The sequence below is a fragment of the Bombina bombina genome, chromosome 4 (genome assembly GCF_027579735.1).
Source record: "Bombina bombina isolate aBomBom1 chromosome 4, aBomBom1.pri, whole genome shotgun sequence".
Lineage (NCBI taxonomy): Eukaryota > Metazoa > Chordata > Amphibia > Anura > Bombinatoridae > Bombina > Bombina bombina.
Window position 1 is genome coordinate 1,236,537,233 of NC_069502.1, and position 19,072 is coordinate 1,236,556,304.

The 19,072-nt window shown below is 36.3% G+C and overlaps 1 protein-coding gene and 1 long non-coding RNA gene across 2 annotated transcripts in view; both read left to right on the top strand.

Annotated features, from left to right (window-relative positions):
• PEX6 (peroxisomal biogenesis factor 6) overlaps positions 1-19,072 on the top strand; it is a 548,800-nt gene that overhangs the window by 113,962 nt on the left and 415,766 nt on the right. Inside the window, exon 5 of the mRNA XM_053712827.1 lies at positions 4,743-5,008. Within this exon, the coding sequence (XP_053568802.1) occupies positions 4,743-5,008 (266 nt within the window). The remainder of the gene's footprint in view (positions 1-4,742; positions 5,009-19,072) is intronic.
• LOC128658251 (uncharacterized) lies at positions 1,812-5,134 on the top strand. Its single transcript, XR_008402143.1, has 2 exons — positions 1,812-1,904; positions 4,790-5,134. It is a non-coding gene; the product is annotated as an uncharacterized LOC128658251 (long non-coding RNA).

A 19,072-nucleotide genomic window follows, 5' to 3' on the forward strand; every position in this document is an offset into this window, starting at 1 on the left:
GTAGACATTCTGTTTTAAACCTGAAACTGGCTGGGTTGTGAATTGCTGATTCCCTATGCAGGACATTGTTCATCTGGTATTAACCCTTGGTACACAGTTGGTACCGTAACAATAAGCAAATGTAATGATTATTCTGTTAGGTAAAGTATAAGCAAATGTAATGATTATTCTGTTAGGTAAAGTATAAGCAAATGTAATGATTATTCTGTTAGGTAAAGTATAAGCAAATGTAATGATTATTCTGTAAGGCAAAGTATAAGCAAATGTAATGATTATTCTGTTAGGTAAAGTATAAGCAAATGTAATGATTATTCTGTTAGGTAAAGTATAAGCAAATGTAATGATTATTCTGTTAGGTAAAGTATAAGCAAATGTAATGATTATTCTGTTAGGCAAAGTATAAGCAAATGTAATGATTATTCTGTTAGGCAAAGTATAAGCAAATGTAATGATTATTCTGTTAGGTAAAGTATAAGCAAATGTAATGATTATTCTGTTAGGTAAAGTATAAGCAAATGTAATGATTATTCTGTTAGGTAAAGTATAAGCAAATGTAATGATTATTCTGTTAGGTAAAGTATAAGCAAATGTAATGATTATTCTGTTAGGTAAAGTATAAGCAAATGTAATGATTATTCTGTTAGGTAAAGTATAAGCAAATGTAATGATTATTCTGTTAGGTAAAGTATAAGCAAATGTAATGATTATTCTGTTAGGTAAAGTATAAGCAAATGTAATGATTATTCTGTTAGGTAAAGTATAAGCAAATGTAATGATTATTCTGTAAGGTAAAGTATAAGCAAATGTAATGATTATTCTGTTAGGTAAAGTATAAGCAAATGTAATGATTATTCTGTTAGGTAAAGTATAAGCAAATGTAATGATTATTCTGTAAGGTAAAGTATAAGCAAATGTAATGATTATTCTGTTAGGTAAAGTATAAGCAAATGTAATGATTATTCTGTTAGGTAAAGTATAAGCAAATGTAATGATTATTCTGTTAGGTAAAGTATAAGCAAATGTAATGATTATTCTGTTAGATAAAGTATTAGCAAATGTAATGATTATTCTGTTAGGTAAAGTATAAGCAAATGTAATGATTATTCTGTTAGGTAAAGTATAAGCAAATGTAATGATTATTCTGTTAGGTAAAGTATAAGCAAATGTAATGATTATTCTGTAAGGTAAAGTATAAGCAAATGTAATGATTATTCTGTAAGGTAAAGTATAAGCAAATTTAATGATTATTCTGTAATGTAAAGTATAAGCAAATGTAATGATTATTCTGTTAGGTAAAGTATAAGCAAATGTAATGATTATTCTGTTAGGTAAAGTATAAGCAAATGTAATGATTATTCTGTTAGGTAAAGTATAAGCAAATGTAATGATTATTCTGTTAGGTAAAGTATAAGCAAATGTAATGATTATTCTGTTAGGTAAAGTATAAGCAAATGTAATGATTATTCTGTTAGGTAAAGTATAAGCAAATGTAATGATTATTCTGTTAGGTAAAGTATAAGCAAATGTAATGATTATTCTGTTAGGTAAAGTATAAGCAAATGTAATGATTATTCTGTTAGGCAAAGTATAAGCAAATGTAATGATTATTCTGTTAGGTAAAGTATAAGCAAATGTAATGATTATTCTGTTAGGTAAAGTATAAGCAAATGTAATGATTATTCTGTTAGGTAAAGTATAAGCAAATGTAATGATTATTCTGTTAGGCAAAGTATAAGCAAATGTAATGATTAAGTTATAAATAGATCATGTCAGGACATCACAGGAGGAATTCTTTATCTACTGTTTTATATGAACAATATTGAACTATTTAAAGCTCCACTCTACACAACAAACATGTGACATCCGCAACCTCCACGGGGAAGTTCTCTTTAAACAAGAACAAGGTTTGCTGCTTTTTTAATTTTTTTATTTAACCCCTTAGTGACCTGACTGTTGTACCAATTTTTTAGCGTTAGCGACCAGGGCTATTTTTACATTGCTGCGGTGTTTGCGTTTAGCTGTAATTTTCCTCTTACGCCTTTACTGTACCCACACATATTATATACCGTTTTTCTCGCCATAAGATTGACTTTCTACAAATACCATTATTTTCATCATATCATATAATTTTTACTAAATATTTTTATAAATTATGATTAAAAATATTAAAAACCACACTTTTTTTTTTTTTTTTTTACTTTTGCCCCCAAAATCTGTTACGCATCTACAACCCCCGAGGAAACAACATGGCTAAACAGTTTGTCCTGAGTTTTGAAATACCCAATTTTCAATTTTTATGATTAACCTTTTTCTCCTTCAGTGACCTTTTAACCCCAACCCTCCCCTAGATCTACCACTAAGCCTAGATCTAACCCTTCCCCTAGATCTAACCCTTCCCCTAGATCTAACCCTTCCCCTAGATCTAACCCTACCCCTAGATCTACCACTAAGCCTAGATCTAACCCTCCCCCTAGATCTAACCCTTCCCCTAGATCTAACCCTCCCCCTAGATCTACCACTAAGCCTAGATCTAACCCTTCCCCTAGATCTACCACTAAGCCTAGATCTAACCCTTCCCCTAGATCTACCACTAAGCCTAGATCTAACCCTACCCCTAGATCTAACCCTTCCCCTAGATCTAACCCTCCCCCTAGATCTACCACTAAGCCTAGATCTAACCCTTCCCCTAGATCTAACCCTTCCCCTAGATCTAACCCTTCCCCTAGATCTAACCCTACCCCTAGATCTACCACTAAGCCTAGATCTAACCCTCCCCCTAGATCTAACCCTTCCCCTAGATCTAACCCTCCCCCTAGATCTACCACTAAGCCTAGATCTAACCCTTCCCCTAGATCTAACCCTTCCCCTAGATCTAACCCTCCCCCTAGATCTACCACTAAGCCTAGATCTAACCCTACCCCTAGATCTAACCCTTCCCCTAGATCTAACCCTCCCCCTAGATCTAACCCTCCCCCTAGATCTAACCCTCCCCCTAGATCTAACCCTCCCCCTAGATCTAACCCTTCCCCTAGATCTAACCCTCCCCCTAGATCTAACCCTCCCCCTAGATCTAACCCTCCCCCGAGATCTAACCCTCCCCCTAGATCTAACCCTCCCCCTAGATCTAACCCTACCCCTAGATCTAACCCTACCCCTAGATCTAACCCTCCCCCTAGATCTAACCCTCCCCCTAGATCTAACCCTCCCCCTAGATCTAACCCTCCCCCGAGATCTAACCCTCCCGCTAGATCTAACCCTCCCGCTAGATCTAACCCTACCCCTAGATCTAACCCTACCCCTAGATCTAACCCTCCCCCTAGATCTAACCCTCCCCCTAGATCTAACCCTCCCCCTAGATCTAACCCTCCCCCTAGATCTAACCCTCCCGCTAGATCTAACCCTCCCCCTAGATCTAACCCTCCCCCTAGATCTAACCCTCCCGCTAGATCTACCACTAAGCCTAGACCTAACCCTACATAACTATTTATTTTTATTATTTTTACTATTTCATTTTTTTTCATCTGTTACAGCTGCCGTCCTTAAGGAGATAAAGGGATAGTAAATTCAAAATTTAACTTGCATGATTCAGATAGAACATGTCATTTTAAGAAACTTATAAATTCACATCTCTTTTTAAATGTGCTTTGTTCTCTTGTTATCCCTTGCTGAAAGAGAATACGCACATATTCAACACTAGTGGGAGCTAGCTGCTGATTTTTGCCTGCACACATTTATCTTTTGCGATTGGATAACTATGGCTCCGTTCGGGCAGCGCTCCAAGCAAACTGGGACTCGCTTGTAGCGTTTTCCTCACATTTGCAAGTGAGATGCCTGGCGTTTTTTGAGTGCTCTGATGACGTAAGTCCCAGCGCTTCCATCGTGCTGGAAAAGCTGTCACTTTTCATAGCAAGCTCAGACGCTTGGCAACATGGCAGCCTCCACACACGTTTTGCTGTGGAGGCTGCCATGTTTTTATAAGCAGCAGAGGAGGGACAGGTGAGGCGGATAAGTCTGACAGCAGCATTTAGTACAGGGCAAATTGGAGATAGGTTAAGTAAGCCCTGTACTAAATGCTGCTGTCATGCTTATCCGGTGTTATGCTGAGAATTGTTTCCCCAGTGTCTCTGGTTTCCCCTGCCTCTCGGCAAACATCGGAACTCTGACCCACCTCCATTCAGCTGCTCTCAGCTCAGCACCTGTAGTATTATTAGCTGAATGGGGCAGGATAAGCTACAGGGGCTGAGCTGAGAACAGCTGAATGAAGGTGGGTCAGAGTTCCAATGTTTGCCGAGAGGCAGGGGAAACCATTCTCGAACAACGGTGTTGTGTAAAAAGCTTAAATAAAAATAATCCTCCACTAATAAAGAGAGACACAATTTAAACATTTTTACAGTCAGCTACAAGGGAGCTTATTTAAAAACGTTCATTATTGTGCAGCAGATCCCTTTGCGCATGCGATCGTTTTCTCTAAGCTCCCTTGCTTGTGACGTCACCTAGCGCCACGTCATCGCTGGAAGTGAAGCGCCTCCACTAGCTCCTGAGCGCTGCCCGAACGCGGCCTATATGTGTTCATCTTGCTGCCAGTAGTGCAATGTTGTTCCTTCAGCAAAGGACAACAAGAGAACGAAGCAGATTTTATAATGGAAGTAAATTGGAAACTGCATGTTCTTTCTGATTTATAAAAGTTTGTTTTTGACTTGAGTGTCCCTTAAATGATTTTTTATTTATTATGAAAATAACAGTTTTGATTGTGACTATGACTAAGTTTCCTCCCATGTGCTTGGCACAGGAGCCAGCAATCATTAAAGATCTACACATTGCTATACAATGGGTTGTCAAGAATGAGGCACTGTTCTGTGGGCGCATAACCATGCCAAGTTATGTGTCAATGAATGAAGATGACCGCCAGAAGCCCATAGATAACGTGATGCAAAGAGAAGAACCAGAAGCAAGGGAGCCATTCCTCTTTGTATTTCAGCACAGAGAAGATATGGAGTTGTTTTTGCAGGCATGTCTTGACCAACAGGGCCTCCAAGTTAATGCCATGTTCAACAAATGACTGATGGACAAGGGGTGGTGGTGTGTTTCTGTTTAAATTATTGATAATAATAAAAAAATAAGATAATTAACACCATTTCTGAGTCAGTGCTTTAATAACACACTACCACAAGTATGAAGGTACAAGATAATTATAGGTAACAGTATATATATATATATATATATATATATATATATATATATAAATAGCCTATTGTTGCTTCTGCTTTCATAGTATAAGGTTAGGGTTATAAGTTCAAATGGTTTCTGACCTTGATTGAACACGATTCTCCAGAGCTCCAGGGAACAGCAAGAAAGCACACAAGCACAGAGAGTGTTTCTCACTAGTTCCGTTTACTGTAAGTATACACAGCAGTTATATAGCAGTCTCGCATCATGAGGCTACAGGAAATGCAGTTAGAGGAGTAACATAAAATGTCCATATATGTCTATCTAAGAAACATGTTAAAGGAAGGTGTGGGTGTTGTTTGCTGTATTACAGACAATCATATGAGTTTCAAAATGCCCTCATGTGTCGGTTACAAGTCACCCACTAACATAATATACCCATCAACACACAGACACATAAAACACACAAAGACATAGAGACACACACACACCCTCACTGAGACATCCAGAGAAAACAGAGAGACATACACTCTCAGAGAGACACCCACAGAAACTGCACATACATACACCCTCACAGAGACAACCAAAGAAAACACACAGACATACTCACACACCCTCAGAGAGACATCCACAGAAAACGCAGACATATATACACACACCCTCAAAGCGACATCCACATAAAAAAAAAGTCATACACATCCACCCTCACAGAGGCATCAAGAGGAAATACACAAAGACATACATACACACACCCTCACAGGGACACAAATAGAAAAAGCACAAAGACATACGCACACACCCTCACAGACATACACAGATAATGCACAAAGACATATACACCCACTCTCACAGAGAGACCAACAAAAACATAAACAAAAAAACAGTGTGTGACATGCATGATAAAAAAAAATGCAGAAATTAAGAGATCACTTTTTAAACAATCAGATTAGCAAATGTGCAAACAAAAATTAAACTCTATGAATTCAAAATTGTATATTAATGTTATCGGTAGATGGCTAGATGAAGAAAAGTACTTTTAAAAGGTTAACATTTGTTTGTGTTTTGTCCCCCAAACAAGAGCAACACTTCAATTATGGTGTAAACATGTTCCCATCTGTCAGCTGTACTTATGGATTTTGAAAATGCTGTACTCTATATGGTCTTGGTGGAACCATAAGCTGTGGTACTCATATCCTATCTAAGTTAATTTCATTTATAACTTTATTCCATGTTCTATATTTTATAAATACACATCATAAACTTAAAGAAATGATGAATTGGAGATATATTTATTATTTTTTTTATATCTAAATGTTTTATCTATGAAGAACATATTTAATGTGTAATTCTTCTTTGAAATAGTATATTTTATTCTAATCATGATTTTATAACTCCACACTCATACCATTAGATCTGGTTAAATGTATGATTTTGGCACGTTTGTATGTATTTCAAAATTAAGTCAGCTGTAATGTAAACTGAACAGTGTTAAGTTAACCTGTATCATTTGAAACACTGAGAAATCTTAGTTTGAAAGTATAACGTTCTATGCATATGTAAAAATCATAGATAAAATGCCTCCTTGCATCTGTAAAGTCCTTGCATAAAGGGGCAGTAAACTGAAATGTAGTTAAAATGTATATATTACTAAAAAAAAATATCTTTCAAAAGGGCAACTACCATTTGTGTATTAAGGAGGAAACCTTTATGCATGGCTTTAAATATAGAATTTCTACAGCATTGTCAAATAATCATAAATACACTGCTGCAGATTGCTAAAAAATAAATGTTTTTTATGGACCCCTGGCCCCACCATACTACCACACTGAAGTTACAATCCAAAATTGCACAAAGAAATAAAAAAAAAATGACTATGTAAGTCTTACCTCCTCTGCAAATGAAAGTGCTCTGCCATCTGACTCAGACACACACTGTACAAACTTAAAGGGCTACTGGACCCACATTTTTTCTTTCATGATTCAGATAGAGCATGCAATTTTAAGCAGCTTTATAATTTATTCCTATTATAATTTTTTATTCGTTCTCTTGCTATCTTTATTTGAAAAGTTAGGAATGAAAGATTTGGAGCATGACTATGTTTTGTTCAGTACCCTGGATAGAGCTTGCTAATAGGTGCCTGCATTTAGCCATCCAATAAGCAAGGGTAACCCAGGTTCTCAAACTAACATGGGCCGGCTCAAACGCTTTTATTTCTTCTTTTTCAGATAAATATAGGAAGAGAACGAAGAAAATTTGATAATAGAAGTAAATTAAAAAGCTGCTTAAAATTGCATGCTCTATCTGAATCTAGAATGAAAAAAAATTGTGTTTAGTATCCGTTTAAGTGCCAAGTCTGTCTCACTACGCATAGTGGTTTAGTGCACACTCAAAAATCCTCTCAAATGCTAATGCTTTACTCATTTTAATAAAACTGACCACACTCAGTAGCACTCTGCTGTAGTACCCTCTGGTGGCTGCCAAAATTGTTTAAAGAAAATAATAGTTGTTCTTGCCTCATGGGGAACCCTGGCCCATTTGGCCCCTGACAGGAGTCACCCCTGTAATCCCCTGATGGCAGCCAGGTGTGATTTACGGAGATGATGTATTTATAACTTACAATAATCATTACTTTTGCCCTAACAGAACATAAGTTAATTTAAAGAATGTGCTTATTTAACCTTATTAATAACAATCAGCATAAACCACTGTCAATGAACATTAAGAACAGGAAAGCAAAATATTTAGTTTTCTGAATTATTATGTCTATTGATTGTTACGTTAAAGTCCATTTAAAAAAATATATATATATTGAGTGGAGGTCAAATGTTTCCTATCTTGAGTGGAGCTCCAGTTTGGCAAAAGTGTGTTTGCCATATAAAGCGTTGGTTCAGGCTTAGAACATATATCCACACAGAAATTAGTGTCGCAAATCATTTTAAACCTTTTTAAATACAAGTTACTTTTAAAAAAGGTAAAATATATTCAGTGGCAAGGTTGGCACAAGTTTGTTTGCCATATAAAGCAATGGGTCAGGCTTAGAACTTAAAAATATGAAGTGGTTCATGCCCTGTATATATGCACACAGAAATGAGTGACTCATCGGATTTCAACCCTTTTTAAATACCAGTTTAAATACCAGTTACTTATTCAGAAAAGGTAAAATATATGAAGTGGCCAGGTTGGCACCAGAAAATTGTTATAATAAGCATTGGGCACGGCTGAAAATATGTATATTCTATGAATATGTTCATTCCGAGTATATATCATCACAGAAATAAGTGACCAAAAGGGTTTTAACACTTAAAATACCAGTTACTTATTCAGAAAAGGTAAAATATATGAAGTGGCAAGGTTGGCACCAGATTGTTTGATATAAAAAGCATTGTGACAGGCTGAAAACATGTATATCCTATAGAGAGGCTTATGCCATGTATATAAGCACACATTAATGAGCGTTCCAAAGGATTTTATAAGTTTTTAAATACCAATTACTTATTTAGAAAAGGTAAAATATATGAAATGGCAAGGTTGCCTGCAATTTTTTTGCTCTAAAAAGCGTTGGGCCAGGTTGATAACATGTCTATTCTATAATGGGGTTCATGCCCTCTATATATCCACACATAAATTAGTGGCCCAAATGATTTTAACCCTTTTTAAATACCTTTACTTGATAAGATAAAATATATGAAGTGGCAAAGTTGGCACCAGATTGTTTGCATTGGGCCATGCTGAAAATATTTGTCTATTCTATGATGAAGTTCATGCCGAGTATTTATCATCACAGAAATGAGTGACCCAAAAGGATTTTAACGTTTTTAAAATAACTGTTTATTATTCATAAAAGGTAAAATATATGAAGTAGCAAGGTTGTCACCAATGTTTTCCATAAAGAGCGTTGTGCAAGTCTGATAACGTCTGTCCTATGATGGGGTTCATGCCGTATATATATCCACAAATAAATAAGTGGCTCAAAGGATTTTAACTCTTTTTAAAATAACAGTTACTTTTTGAAAACATAACCAAATTTGTTCCACATTTGCTATCTGTTTATTGCAATACTAGTGTTAAAGTCCGTGTAGACGGTCAAAAATGTGTCCAACTTACTAACCACTCCCTTATTTACCCACCTCTCCCTCCAAGAACCTTTGCCTACCATCTGACCCCCCCATCCACTCAGATCTCCTCTCTCTTATCCCCCTCCCTCCTTCACCCTCCCTGCCACTTTCAACATCTAATTTTCTGCAGTGCAGAGATACCACCCGCTCCCATCTATATCTATCACCAATCCCTCTATCTCTATCACTATCCATATATCCCTCTATCCCTCTATTGCTGTGTCCATCTATCCCTATCCATCTATCCCTCTCTCTATCTCTATCCCTATCTCCCTATACCTATATCCATGTATCTCTATCCATCTATCACTATCCCTCTATCCCTCTATTGCTGTGTCCATCTATCCCTCTATCTCTATCACTATCCATATATCCCTCTATCCCTCTATTGCTGTGTCCATCTATCCCTATCCATCTATCCCTCTATCTCTATCCCTCTATCTCTATCACTATCCATATATCCCTCTATCCCTCTATTGCTGTGTCCATCTATCCCTATCCATCTATCCCTATCCATCTATCCCTCTATCTCTATCCCTCTATCGCTATCCCTATCTCCCTATACCTATATCCATTTATCTCTATCCATCTATCACTATCCCTATCTTAACATATTTTTTTATGCAGCGCAGTGGTCCCAGCCTCTTCAGCCCCTCCAGCGATGGGGCTCCCACCTGCCTCCCTCCTTACCCTCCCACGCCACCGATTAGCACCACCGCTGCACAATACAGAAAGGGACACAGATTGCAGCAATGCCTCAATATTGAGGCATAGTGCATTACCATTTTCTAAGCAACCGTTGCAGAGAGGGCCAGTGATGGTGCCGATCGTTGGTGGCGTGCGAAAGATAGGAGGGAGGCAGGTGGGTGGCCCATCACTGGAGGTAGGTGGAAGAAGGCGGTAAGGTGTGTGAGAGGGGCAGGAGCAGGTGGGAACGCTTATACTACGGAAAAAAGTTGGAAGCTGGAAGGAGGGAGAGGGGGATAATAGATTAGGAAAATAAACTGGGAGAGGGTAGAGTGGTAGGGGAATGAGGGTGGGCAAATACACTACAGATTTTATTTTATATATCTACTGTATATAAAAAAAAATAAAAGCAAATAAATATAGTAAAATGGCTACTGGTAGACAGCTGAAAGTACATAACATGTACGCTAAAAGGTAGAAGGGGGGGGGGGTCTGAACAAAGGAGATCCCAGAGAAGCATTTACAACCATTTGTGCTATAATTGCACAAGCTGTTTGTAAATAATTTCAGTGATAAACCCAAAGTTTGTGAAAAAGTAAAAAAAAGTTTTTATTTGATCGCATTTGGCGGTGAAATGGTAGCATGAAATATAGCAAAATGGGCCTAGATCAATACTTTGGGTTGTCTACTACACTAAAGCGAAAATTAAACGTACAAGCTCCCTACAAGCTAATGAATTAACACCTTCACTGCTGGGCATAATAGAAGTGTGGTGCGCAACAGCATTTAGCGGCCTTCTAATTACCAAAAAGCAATCCCAAAGCCATAAATGTCTGCTATTTCTGAACAAAGGGGATCCCAGAGAAGCATTTACAACCATTTGTGCCATAATTGCACAAGCTGTTTGTAAATAATAGACATGTGCACCGCTAAAAAATTCGGTTCGTTTTCGGTACGGATCGATTCGGACTTTTCGAATTTCGTTTCGGATCGAATCGGATTCGGCAAAATTTGAATAAATTCGTTTCGGATTTATTCGGATCCGAATAAATTCGTTTCGGATTTATTCGGATTCGGCTGAATTCGGTTCTATTCCGTTCCGAAATTCGGTATGTTTTTAGTACACTAACACCCATTTAGTACACTAAGTCACTAACACCCATAAACTACCTATGAACCACTAAACCGAGGCCCCTTCACATCGCAAACCCTATAATAACATTATTTAACCCCTAATCTGCCGATCGGATATCGCCGCAACCTACATTATAGCTATTAACCCCTAATCTGCTGTCCCTAACACCGCCGACCCCTACATTATAGTTATTAACCCCTAATCTGCCCCCCCCAATGTCGCCGCAATCTAACTACAAGTATTAACCCCTAATCTGCCGACCCGATATCGCCGCCGCCTACATTATAGCTATTAACCCCTAATCTGCTGTCCCTAACACCGCCGACCCCTACATTATAGTTATTAACCCCTAATCTGCCTCCCCCCAACGTCGCCACAATCTAACTACAAGTATTAACCCCTAATCTGCCGACCGCAAATCGCCGCCACTATAATAAATGTATTAACCCCTAAACCGCCGCACTCCCGCCTCGCAAACACTATAATACATTTTATTAACCCCTAATCTGCCCTCCCTAACATCACCGCCACCTACCTACAATTATTAACCCCTAATCTCCCGCCCCCAACGTCGCCGCTACTATAATAAGGTTATTAACCCCTAAACCTAAGTCTAACCCTAACACTAACACCCCCTAACTTAAATATAATTTAAATAAAACGAAATAAGTTTACTATAGTTAAATAAATGAATCCTATTTAAAACTAAAGACTTACCTGTAAAATAAACCCTAAGATAGCTGCAATATAACTAATAGTTACATTGTAGCTATTTTAGGATTTATTTTTATTTTACAGGCAACTTTGTATTTATTTTAACTAGGTACAATAGTTATTAAATAGTTAATAACTATTTAATAACTACCTAGCTAAAATAAATACAAATTTACCTGTAAAATAAATCCTAACCTAAGTTACAATTACACCTAACACTACACTATCATTAAATTAACTAAATAAATGAATCATATTTAAAACAAAATACTTACCTGTAAAATAAACCCTAATATAGCTGCAATATAACTAATAGTTACATTGTAGCTATTTTAGCATTTATATTTATTTTACAGGCAACTTTGTATTTATTTTAACTAGGTACAAAAGCTATTAAATAGTTATTGACTAATTAATAGCTACCTAGTTAAAATAATTACAAAATTACCTGTAAAATAAATCCTAACCTAAGTTACAATTAAACCTAACACTACACTGTCATTAAATAAATTAACTACAAGTACCTACAATTATCTACAATTAAATAAACTAAAGTACAAAACCCCCCCACTAAATTACAAAAAAAAACAAACACTAAATTACAAAAAATAAAAAAATATTACAAGAATTTTAAACTAATTACACCTAATCTAAGCCCCCTAATAAAATAACAAAGCCCCCCAAAATAAAAAAAATGCCCTACCCTATACTAAATTACAAAAGTTAACAGCTCTATTACCTTACCAGCCCTGAACAGGGCCCTTTGCGGGGCATGCCCCAAAGAAAACAGCTCTTTTGCCTGTAAAAAAAAAACACAATCCCCCCCCCACATTACAACCCACCACCCACATACCCCTACTCTAACCCAAACCCCCCTTAAATAAACCTAACACTACCCCCCTGAAGATCTCCCTACCTTGAGTCGTGTTCACCCAGCCGGGCCGAAGTCTTCATCCGATGGGGCAGAAGAGGACATCCAGACCGGCAGAAGTCTTCATCCAAGCGGGGCAAGAAGAGGTCTTCCATCCATCATACAAGTACCAAAATACAAACAAACACTAAATTACAAAAAATAATAAAATATTACAATAATTTTAAACTAATTACACCTAATCTAAGCCCCCTACTAGCTATTAATATAGCTTCAATATAACTAATAGTTACATTGTAGCTATTTTAGGATTTATATTTATTTTACAGGCAACTTTGTATTTATTTTAACTAGGTACAATAGCTATTAAATAGTTAATAACTATTTAATAACTACCTAGCTAAAATAAATACAAATTTACCTGTAAAATAAATCATAACCTAAGTTACAATTACACCTAACACTACACTATCATTAAATTAACTAAATAAATGAATCCTATATAAAACTAAAGACTTACCTGTAAAATAAACCCTAATATAGCTGCAATATAACTAATAGTTACATTGTAGCTATTTTAGCATTTATATTTATTGTACAGGCAACTTTGTATTTATTTTAACTAGGTTCAATAGCTATTAAATAGATATTGACTATTTAATAGCTACCTAGTTAAAATAATTACAAAATTACCTGTAAAATAAATCCTAACCTAAGTTACAATTAAACCTAACACTACACTATCATTAAATAAATTAACTACAAGTACCTACAATTAAATACAATTAAAAAACTAAACTAAAGTACAAAACCCCCCCCACTAAATTACAAAAAATAAAAAAATATTACAAGAATTTTAAACTAATTACACCTAATCTAAGCCCCCTAATAAAATAACAAAGCCCCCCAAAATAAAAAAAAATGCCCTACCCTATACTAAATTACAAAAGTTAACAGCTCTATTACCTTACCAGCCCTGAACAGGGCCCTTTGCGGGGCATGCCCCAAAGAAAACAGCTCTTTTGCCTGTAAAAAAAAAACACAATACCCCCCCCCACATTACAACCCACCACCCACATACCTCTACTCTAACCCAAACCCCCCTTAAATAAACCTAACACTACCCCCCTGAAGATCTCTCTACCGTGTCTTCACCCAGCGGCCGAAGTCTTCATCCGATGGGGCAGAAGAGGACATCCAGACCGGCAGAAGTCTTCATCCAAGCGGGGCAAGAAGAGGTCTTCCATCCATCAGAAAAGTACAAAAAAACAAACAAACACTAAATTAGCAAGAATAATAAAATATTACAATAATTTTAAACTAATTACACCTAATCTAAGCCCCCTACTAGCTATTAATATAGCTACAATATAACTAATAGTTACATTGTAGCTATTTTAGGATTTATATTTATTTTACAGGCAACTTTGTATTTATTTTAACTAGGTACAATAGCTATTAAATAGTTAATAACTACCTAGCTAAAATAAATACAAATTTACCTGTAAAATAAACCCTAACCTAAGTTACAATTACACCTAACACTACACTGTCATTAAATTAACTAAATAAATTAATCCTATATAAAACTAAATACTTACCTGTAAAATAAACCCTAATATAGCTACAATATAACTAATAGTTACATTGTAGCTATTTTAGCATTTATATTTATTTTACAGGCAACTTTGTATTTATTTTAACTAGGTACAATAGCTATTAAATAGATATTTACTGTTTAATAGCTACCTAGTTAAAATAATTACAAAATTACCTGTAAAATAAATCCTAACCTAAGTTACAATTAAACCTAACACTACACTATCATTAAATAAATTAACTACAAGTACCTACAATTAAATACAATGAAATAAACTAAACTAAAGTACAAAAAAAACAAACACTAAATTACAAAAAATAAAAAAAATTACAAGAATTTTAAACTAATTACACCTAATCTAAGCCCCCTAATAAAATAACAAAGCCCCCAAAATAAAAAAAATGCCCTACCCTATACTAAATTACAAAAGTAATCAGCTCTATTACCTTACCAGCCCTTAAAAGGGCCTTTTGCGGGGGCATGCCCCAAAGAAAACAGCTCTTTTGCCTGTAAAAAAAACACAATACCCCCCCCCCCACATTACAACCCACCACCCACATACCCCTACTCTAACCCAAACCCCCCTTAAATAAACCTAACACTACCCCCCTGAAGATCTCTCTCTACCGTGTCTTCACCCAGCGGGCCGAAGTCTTCATCCGATGGGGCAGAAGAGGACATCCAGACCGGCAGAAGTCTTCATCCAAGCGGGGCAAGAAGAGGTCTTCCATCCATCAGAAGTCTTAATCCAGGCGGCATCTTCTCTGTTCATCCATCCGGAGCGGAGCGGCAGCATCCTGAAGACATCCCACGCAGAGCATCCTCTTCTTTCTTGATCCGACGACTAGGTGACTGTACCTTTAAGTGACGTCATCCAAGATGGCGTCCCTTGAATTCCGATTGGCTGATAGGATTCTATCAGCCAATCGGAATTAAGGTAGGAAAAATCTGATTGGCTGATTCAATCAGCCAATCAGATTCAAGTTCAATCCGATTGGCTGATCCAATCAGCCAATCAGATTGAGCTTGCATTCTATTGGCTGATCGGAACAGCCAATAGAATGCGAGGTCAATCTGATTGGCTGATTCCATCAGCCAATCGGATTGAACTTGAATCTGATTGGCTGATTAAATCAGCCAATCAGACTTTTCCTACCTTAATTCCGATTGGCTGATAGAATCCTATCAGCCAATCGGAATTCAAGGGACGCCATCTTGGATGACGTCACTTAAAGGTACAGTCACCTAGTCGTCGGATCAAGAAAGAAGAGGATGCTCTGCGTGGGATGTCTTCAGGATGCTGCCGCTCCGCTCCGGATGGATGAACAAAGAAGATGCCGACTGGATCAAGACTTCTGATGGATGGAAGACCTCTACTTGCCCCGCTTGGATGAAGACTTCTGCCGGTCTGGATGTCCTCTTCTGCCCCATCGGATGAAGACTTCGGCCCGCTGGGTGAAGACACGGTAGAGAGAGATCTTCAGGGGGGTAGTGTTAGGTTTATTTAAGGGGGGTTTGGGTTAGAGTAGGGGTATGTGGGTGGTGGGTTGTAATGTGGGGGGGGGTATTGTGTTTTTTTTTACAGGCAAAAGAGCTGTTTTCTTTGGGGCATGCCCTCGCAAAAGGCCCTTTTAAGGGCTGGTAAGGTAATAGAGCTGATTACTTTTGTAATTTAGTATAGGGTAGGGCATTTTTTTATTTTGGGGGGCTTTGTTATTTTATTAGGGGGCTTAGATTAGGTGTAATTAGTTTAAAATTCTTGTAATTTTTTTTATTTTTTGTAATTTAGTGTTTGTTTTTTTGTACTTTAGTTTAGTTTATTTCATTGTATTTAATTGTAGGTACTTGTAGTTAATTTATTTAATGATAGTGTAGTGTTAGGTTTAATAGTAACTTAGGTTAGGATTTATTTTACAGGTAATTTTGTAATTATTTTAACTAGGTAGCTATTAATTAGTCAATAACTATTTAATAGCTATTGTACCTAGTTAAAATAAATACAAAGTTGCCTGTAAAATAAATATAAATGCTAAAATAGCTACAATGTAACTATTAGTTATATTGTAGCTATATTAGGGTTTATTTTACAGGTAAGTATTTAGTTTTATATAGGATTAATTTATTTAGTTAATTTAATGACAGTGTAGTGTTAGGTGTAATTGTAACTTAGGTTAGGGTAGGTAAATTTGTATTTATTTTAGCTAGGTAGTTATTAACTATTTAATAGCTATTGTACCTAGTTAAAATAAATACAAAGTTGCCTGTAAAATAAATATAAATCCTAAAATAGCTACAATGTAACTATTAGTTATATTGTAGCTATATTAATAGCTAGTAGGGGGCTTAGATTAGGTGTAATTAGTTTAAAATTATTGTAATATTTTATTATTTTTGCTAATTTAGTGTTTGTTTGTTTTTTTGTACTTTTCTGATGGATGGAAGACCTCTTCTTGCCCCGCTTGGATGAAGACTTCTGCCGGTCTGGATGTCCTCTTCTGCCCCATCGGATGAAGACTTCGGCCCGGCTGGGTGAACACGACTCAAGGTAGGGAGATCTTCAGGGGGGTAGTGTTAGGTTTATTTAAGGGGGGTTTGGGTTAGAGTAGGGGTATGTGGGTGGTGGGTTGTAATGTGGGGGGGGGTTGTGTTTTTTTTTTACAGGCAAAAGAGCTGTTTTCTTTGGGGCATGCCCCGCAAAGGGCCCTGTTCAGGGCTGGTAAGGTAATAGAGCTGATTACTTTTGTAATTTAGTATAGGGTAGGGCATTTTTTTTATTTTGGGGGGCTTTGTTATTTTATTAGGGGGCTTAGATTAGGTGTAATTAGTTTAAAATTCTTGTAATATTTTTTTATTTTTTGTAATTTAGTGGGGGGGGGGTTTGTACTTTAGTTTAGTTTTTTTAATTGTATTTAATTGTAGGTACTTGTAGTTAATTTATTTAATGATAGTGTAGTGTTAGGTTTAATTGTAACTTAGGTTAGGATTTATTTTACAGGTAATTTTGTAATTATTTTAACTAGGTAGCTATTAAATAGTCAATATCTATTTAATAGCTATTGAACCTAGTTAAAATGAATACAAAGTTGCCTGTACAATAAATATAAATGCTAAAATAGCTACAATGTAACTATTAGTTATATTGCAGCTATATTAGGGTTTATTTTACAGGTAAGTCTTTAGTTTTATATAGGATTAATTTATTTAGTTAATTTAATGATAGTGTAGTGTTAGGTGTAATTGTAACTTAGGTTATGATTTATTTTACAGGTAAATTTGTATTTATTTTAGCTAGGTAGTTATTAAATAGTTATTAACTATATAATAACTATTGTACCTAGTTAAAATAAATACAAAGTTGCCTGTAAAATACATATAAATCCTAAAATAGCTACAATGTAACTATTAGTTATATTGAAGCTATATTAATAGCTAGTAGGGGGCTTAGATTAGGTGTAATTAGTTTAAAATTATTGTAATATTTTATTATTTTTGGTAATTTAGTGTTTGTTTGTATTTTGGTACTTGTATGATGGATGGAAGACCTCTTCTTGCCCCGCTTGGATGAAGACTTCTGCCGGTCTGGATGTCCTCTTCTGCCCCATCGGATGAAGACTTCGGCCCGGCTGGGTGAACACGACTCAAGGTAGGGAGATCTTCAGGGGGGTAGTGTTAGGTTTATTTAAGGGGGGTTTGGGTTAGAGTAGGGGTATGTGGGTGGTGGGATTGTGTTTTTTTTTTACAGGCAAAAGAGCTGTTTTCTTTGGGGCATGCCCCGCAAAGGGCCCTGTTCAGGGCTGGTAAGGTAATAGAGCTGTTAACTTTTGTAATTTAGTATAGGGTAGGGCATTTTTTTTTATTTTGGGGGGCTTTGTTATTTTATTAGGGGGCTTAGATTAGGTGTAATTAGTTTAAAATTCTTGTAATATTTTTTTATTTTTTGTAATTTAGTGGTTTTTTATTTTTTGTAATTTAGTGGGGGGGTTTTGTACTTTAGTTTATTTAATTGTAGATAATTGTAGGTACTTGTAGTTAATTTATTTAATGATAGTGTAGTGTTAGGTTTTATTGTAACTTAGGTTAGGATTTATTTTACAGGTAATTTTGTAATTATTTTAACTAGGTAGCTATTAAACAGTAAATATCTATTTAATAGCTATTGTACCTAGTTAAAATAAATACAAAGTTGCCTGTACAATAAATATAAATGCTAAAATAGCTACAATGTAACTATTAGTTATATTGCAGCTATCTTAGGGTTTATTTTACAGGTAAGTCTTTAGTTTTAAATAGGATTCATTTATTTAACTATAGTAAATTTATTTCGTTTTATTTAAATTATATTTAAATTAGGGGGTGTTAGTGTTAGGGTTAGATTTAGGTTTAGGGGTTAATAACCTTATTATAGTAGCGGCGACGATGGGGGCGGGAGATTAGGGGTTAATAATTGTAGGTAGGTGGCGGCGATGTTAGGGAGGGCAGATTAGGGGTTAATAAAATGTATTATAGTGTTTGCGAGGCGGGAGTGCGGCGGTTTAGGGGTTAATACATTTATTATAGTGGCGGCGATTTGCGGTCGGCAGATTAGGGGTTAATACTTGTAGTTAGATTGTGGCGACGTTGTGGGGGGCAGATTAGGGGTTAATAACTATAATGTAGGGGTCGGCGGTGTTAGGGACAGCAGATTAGGGGTTAATAGCTATAATGTAGGCGGCGGCGATATCGGGTCGGCAGATTAGGGGTTAATACTTGTAGTTAGATTGCGACGACGTTGGGGGGGGCAGATT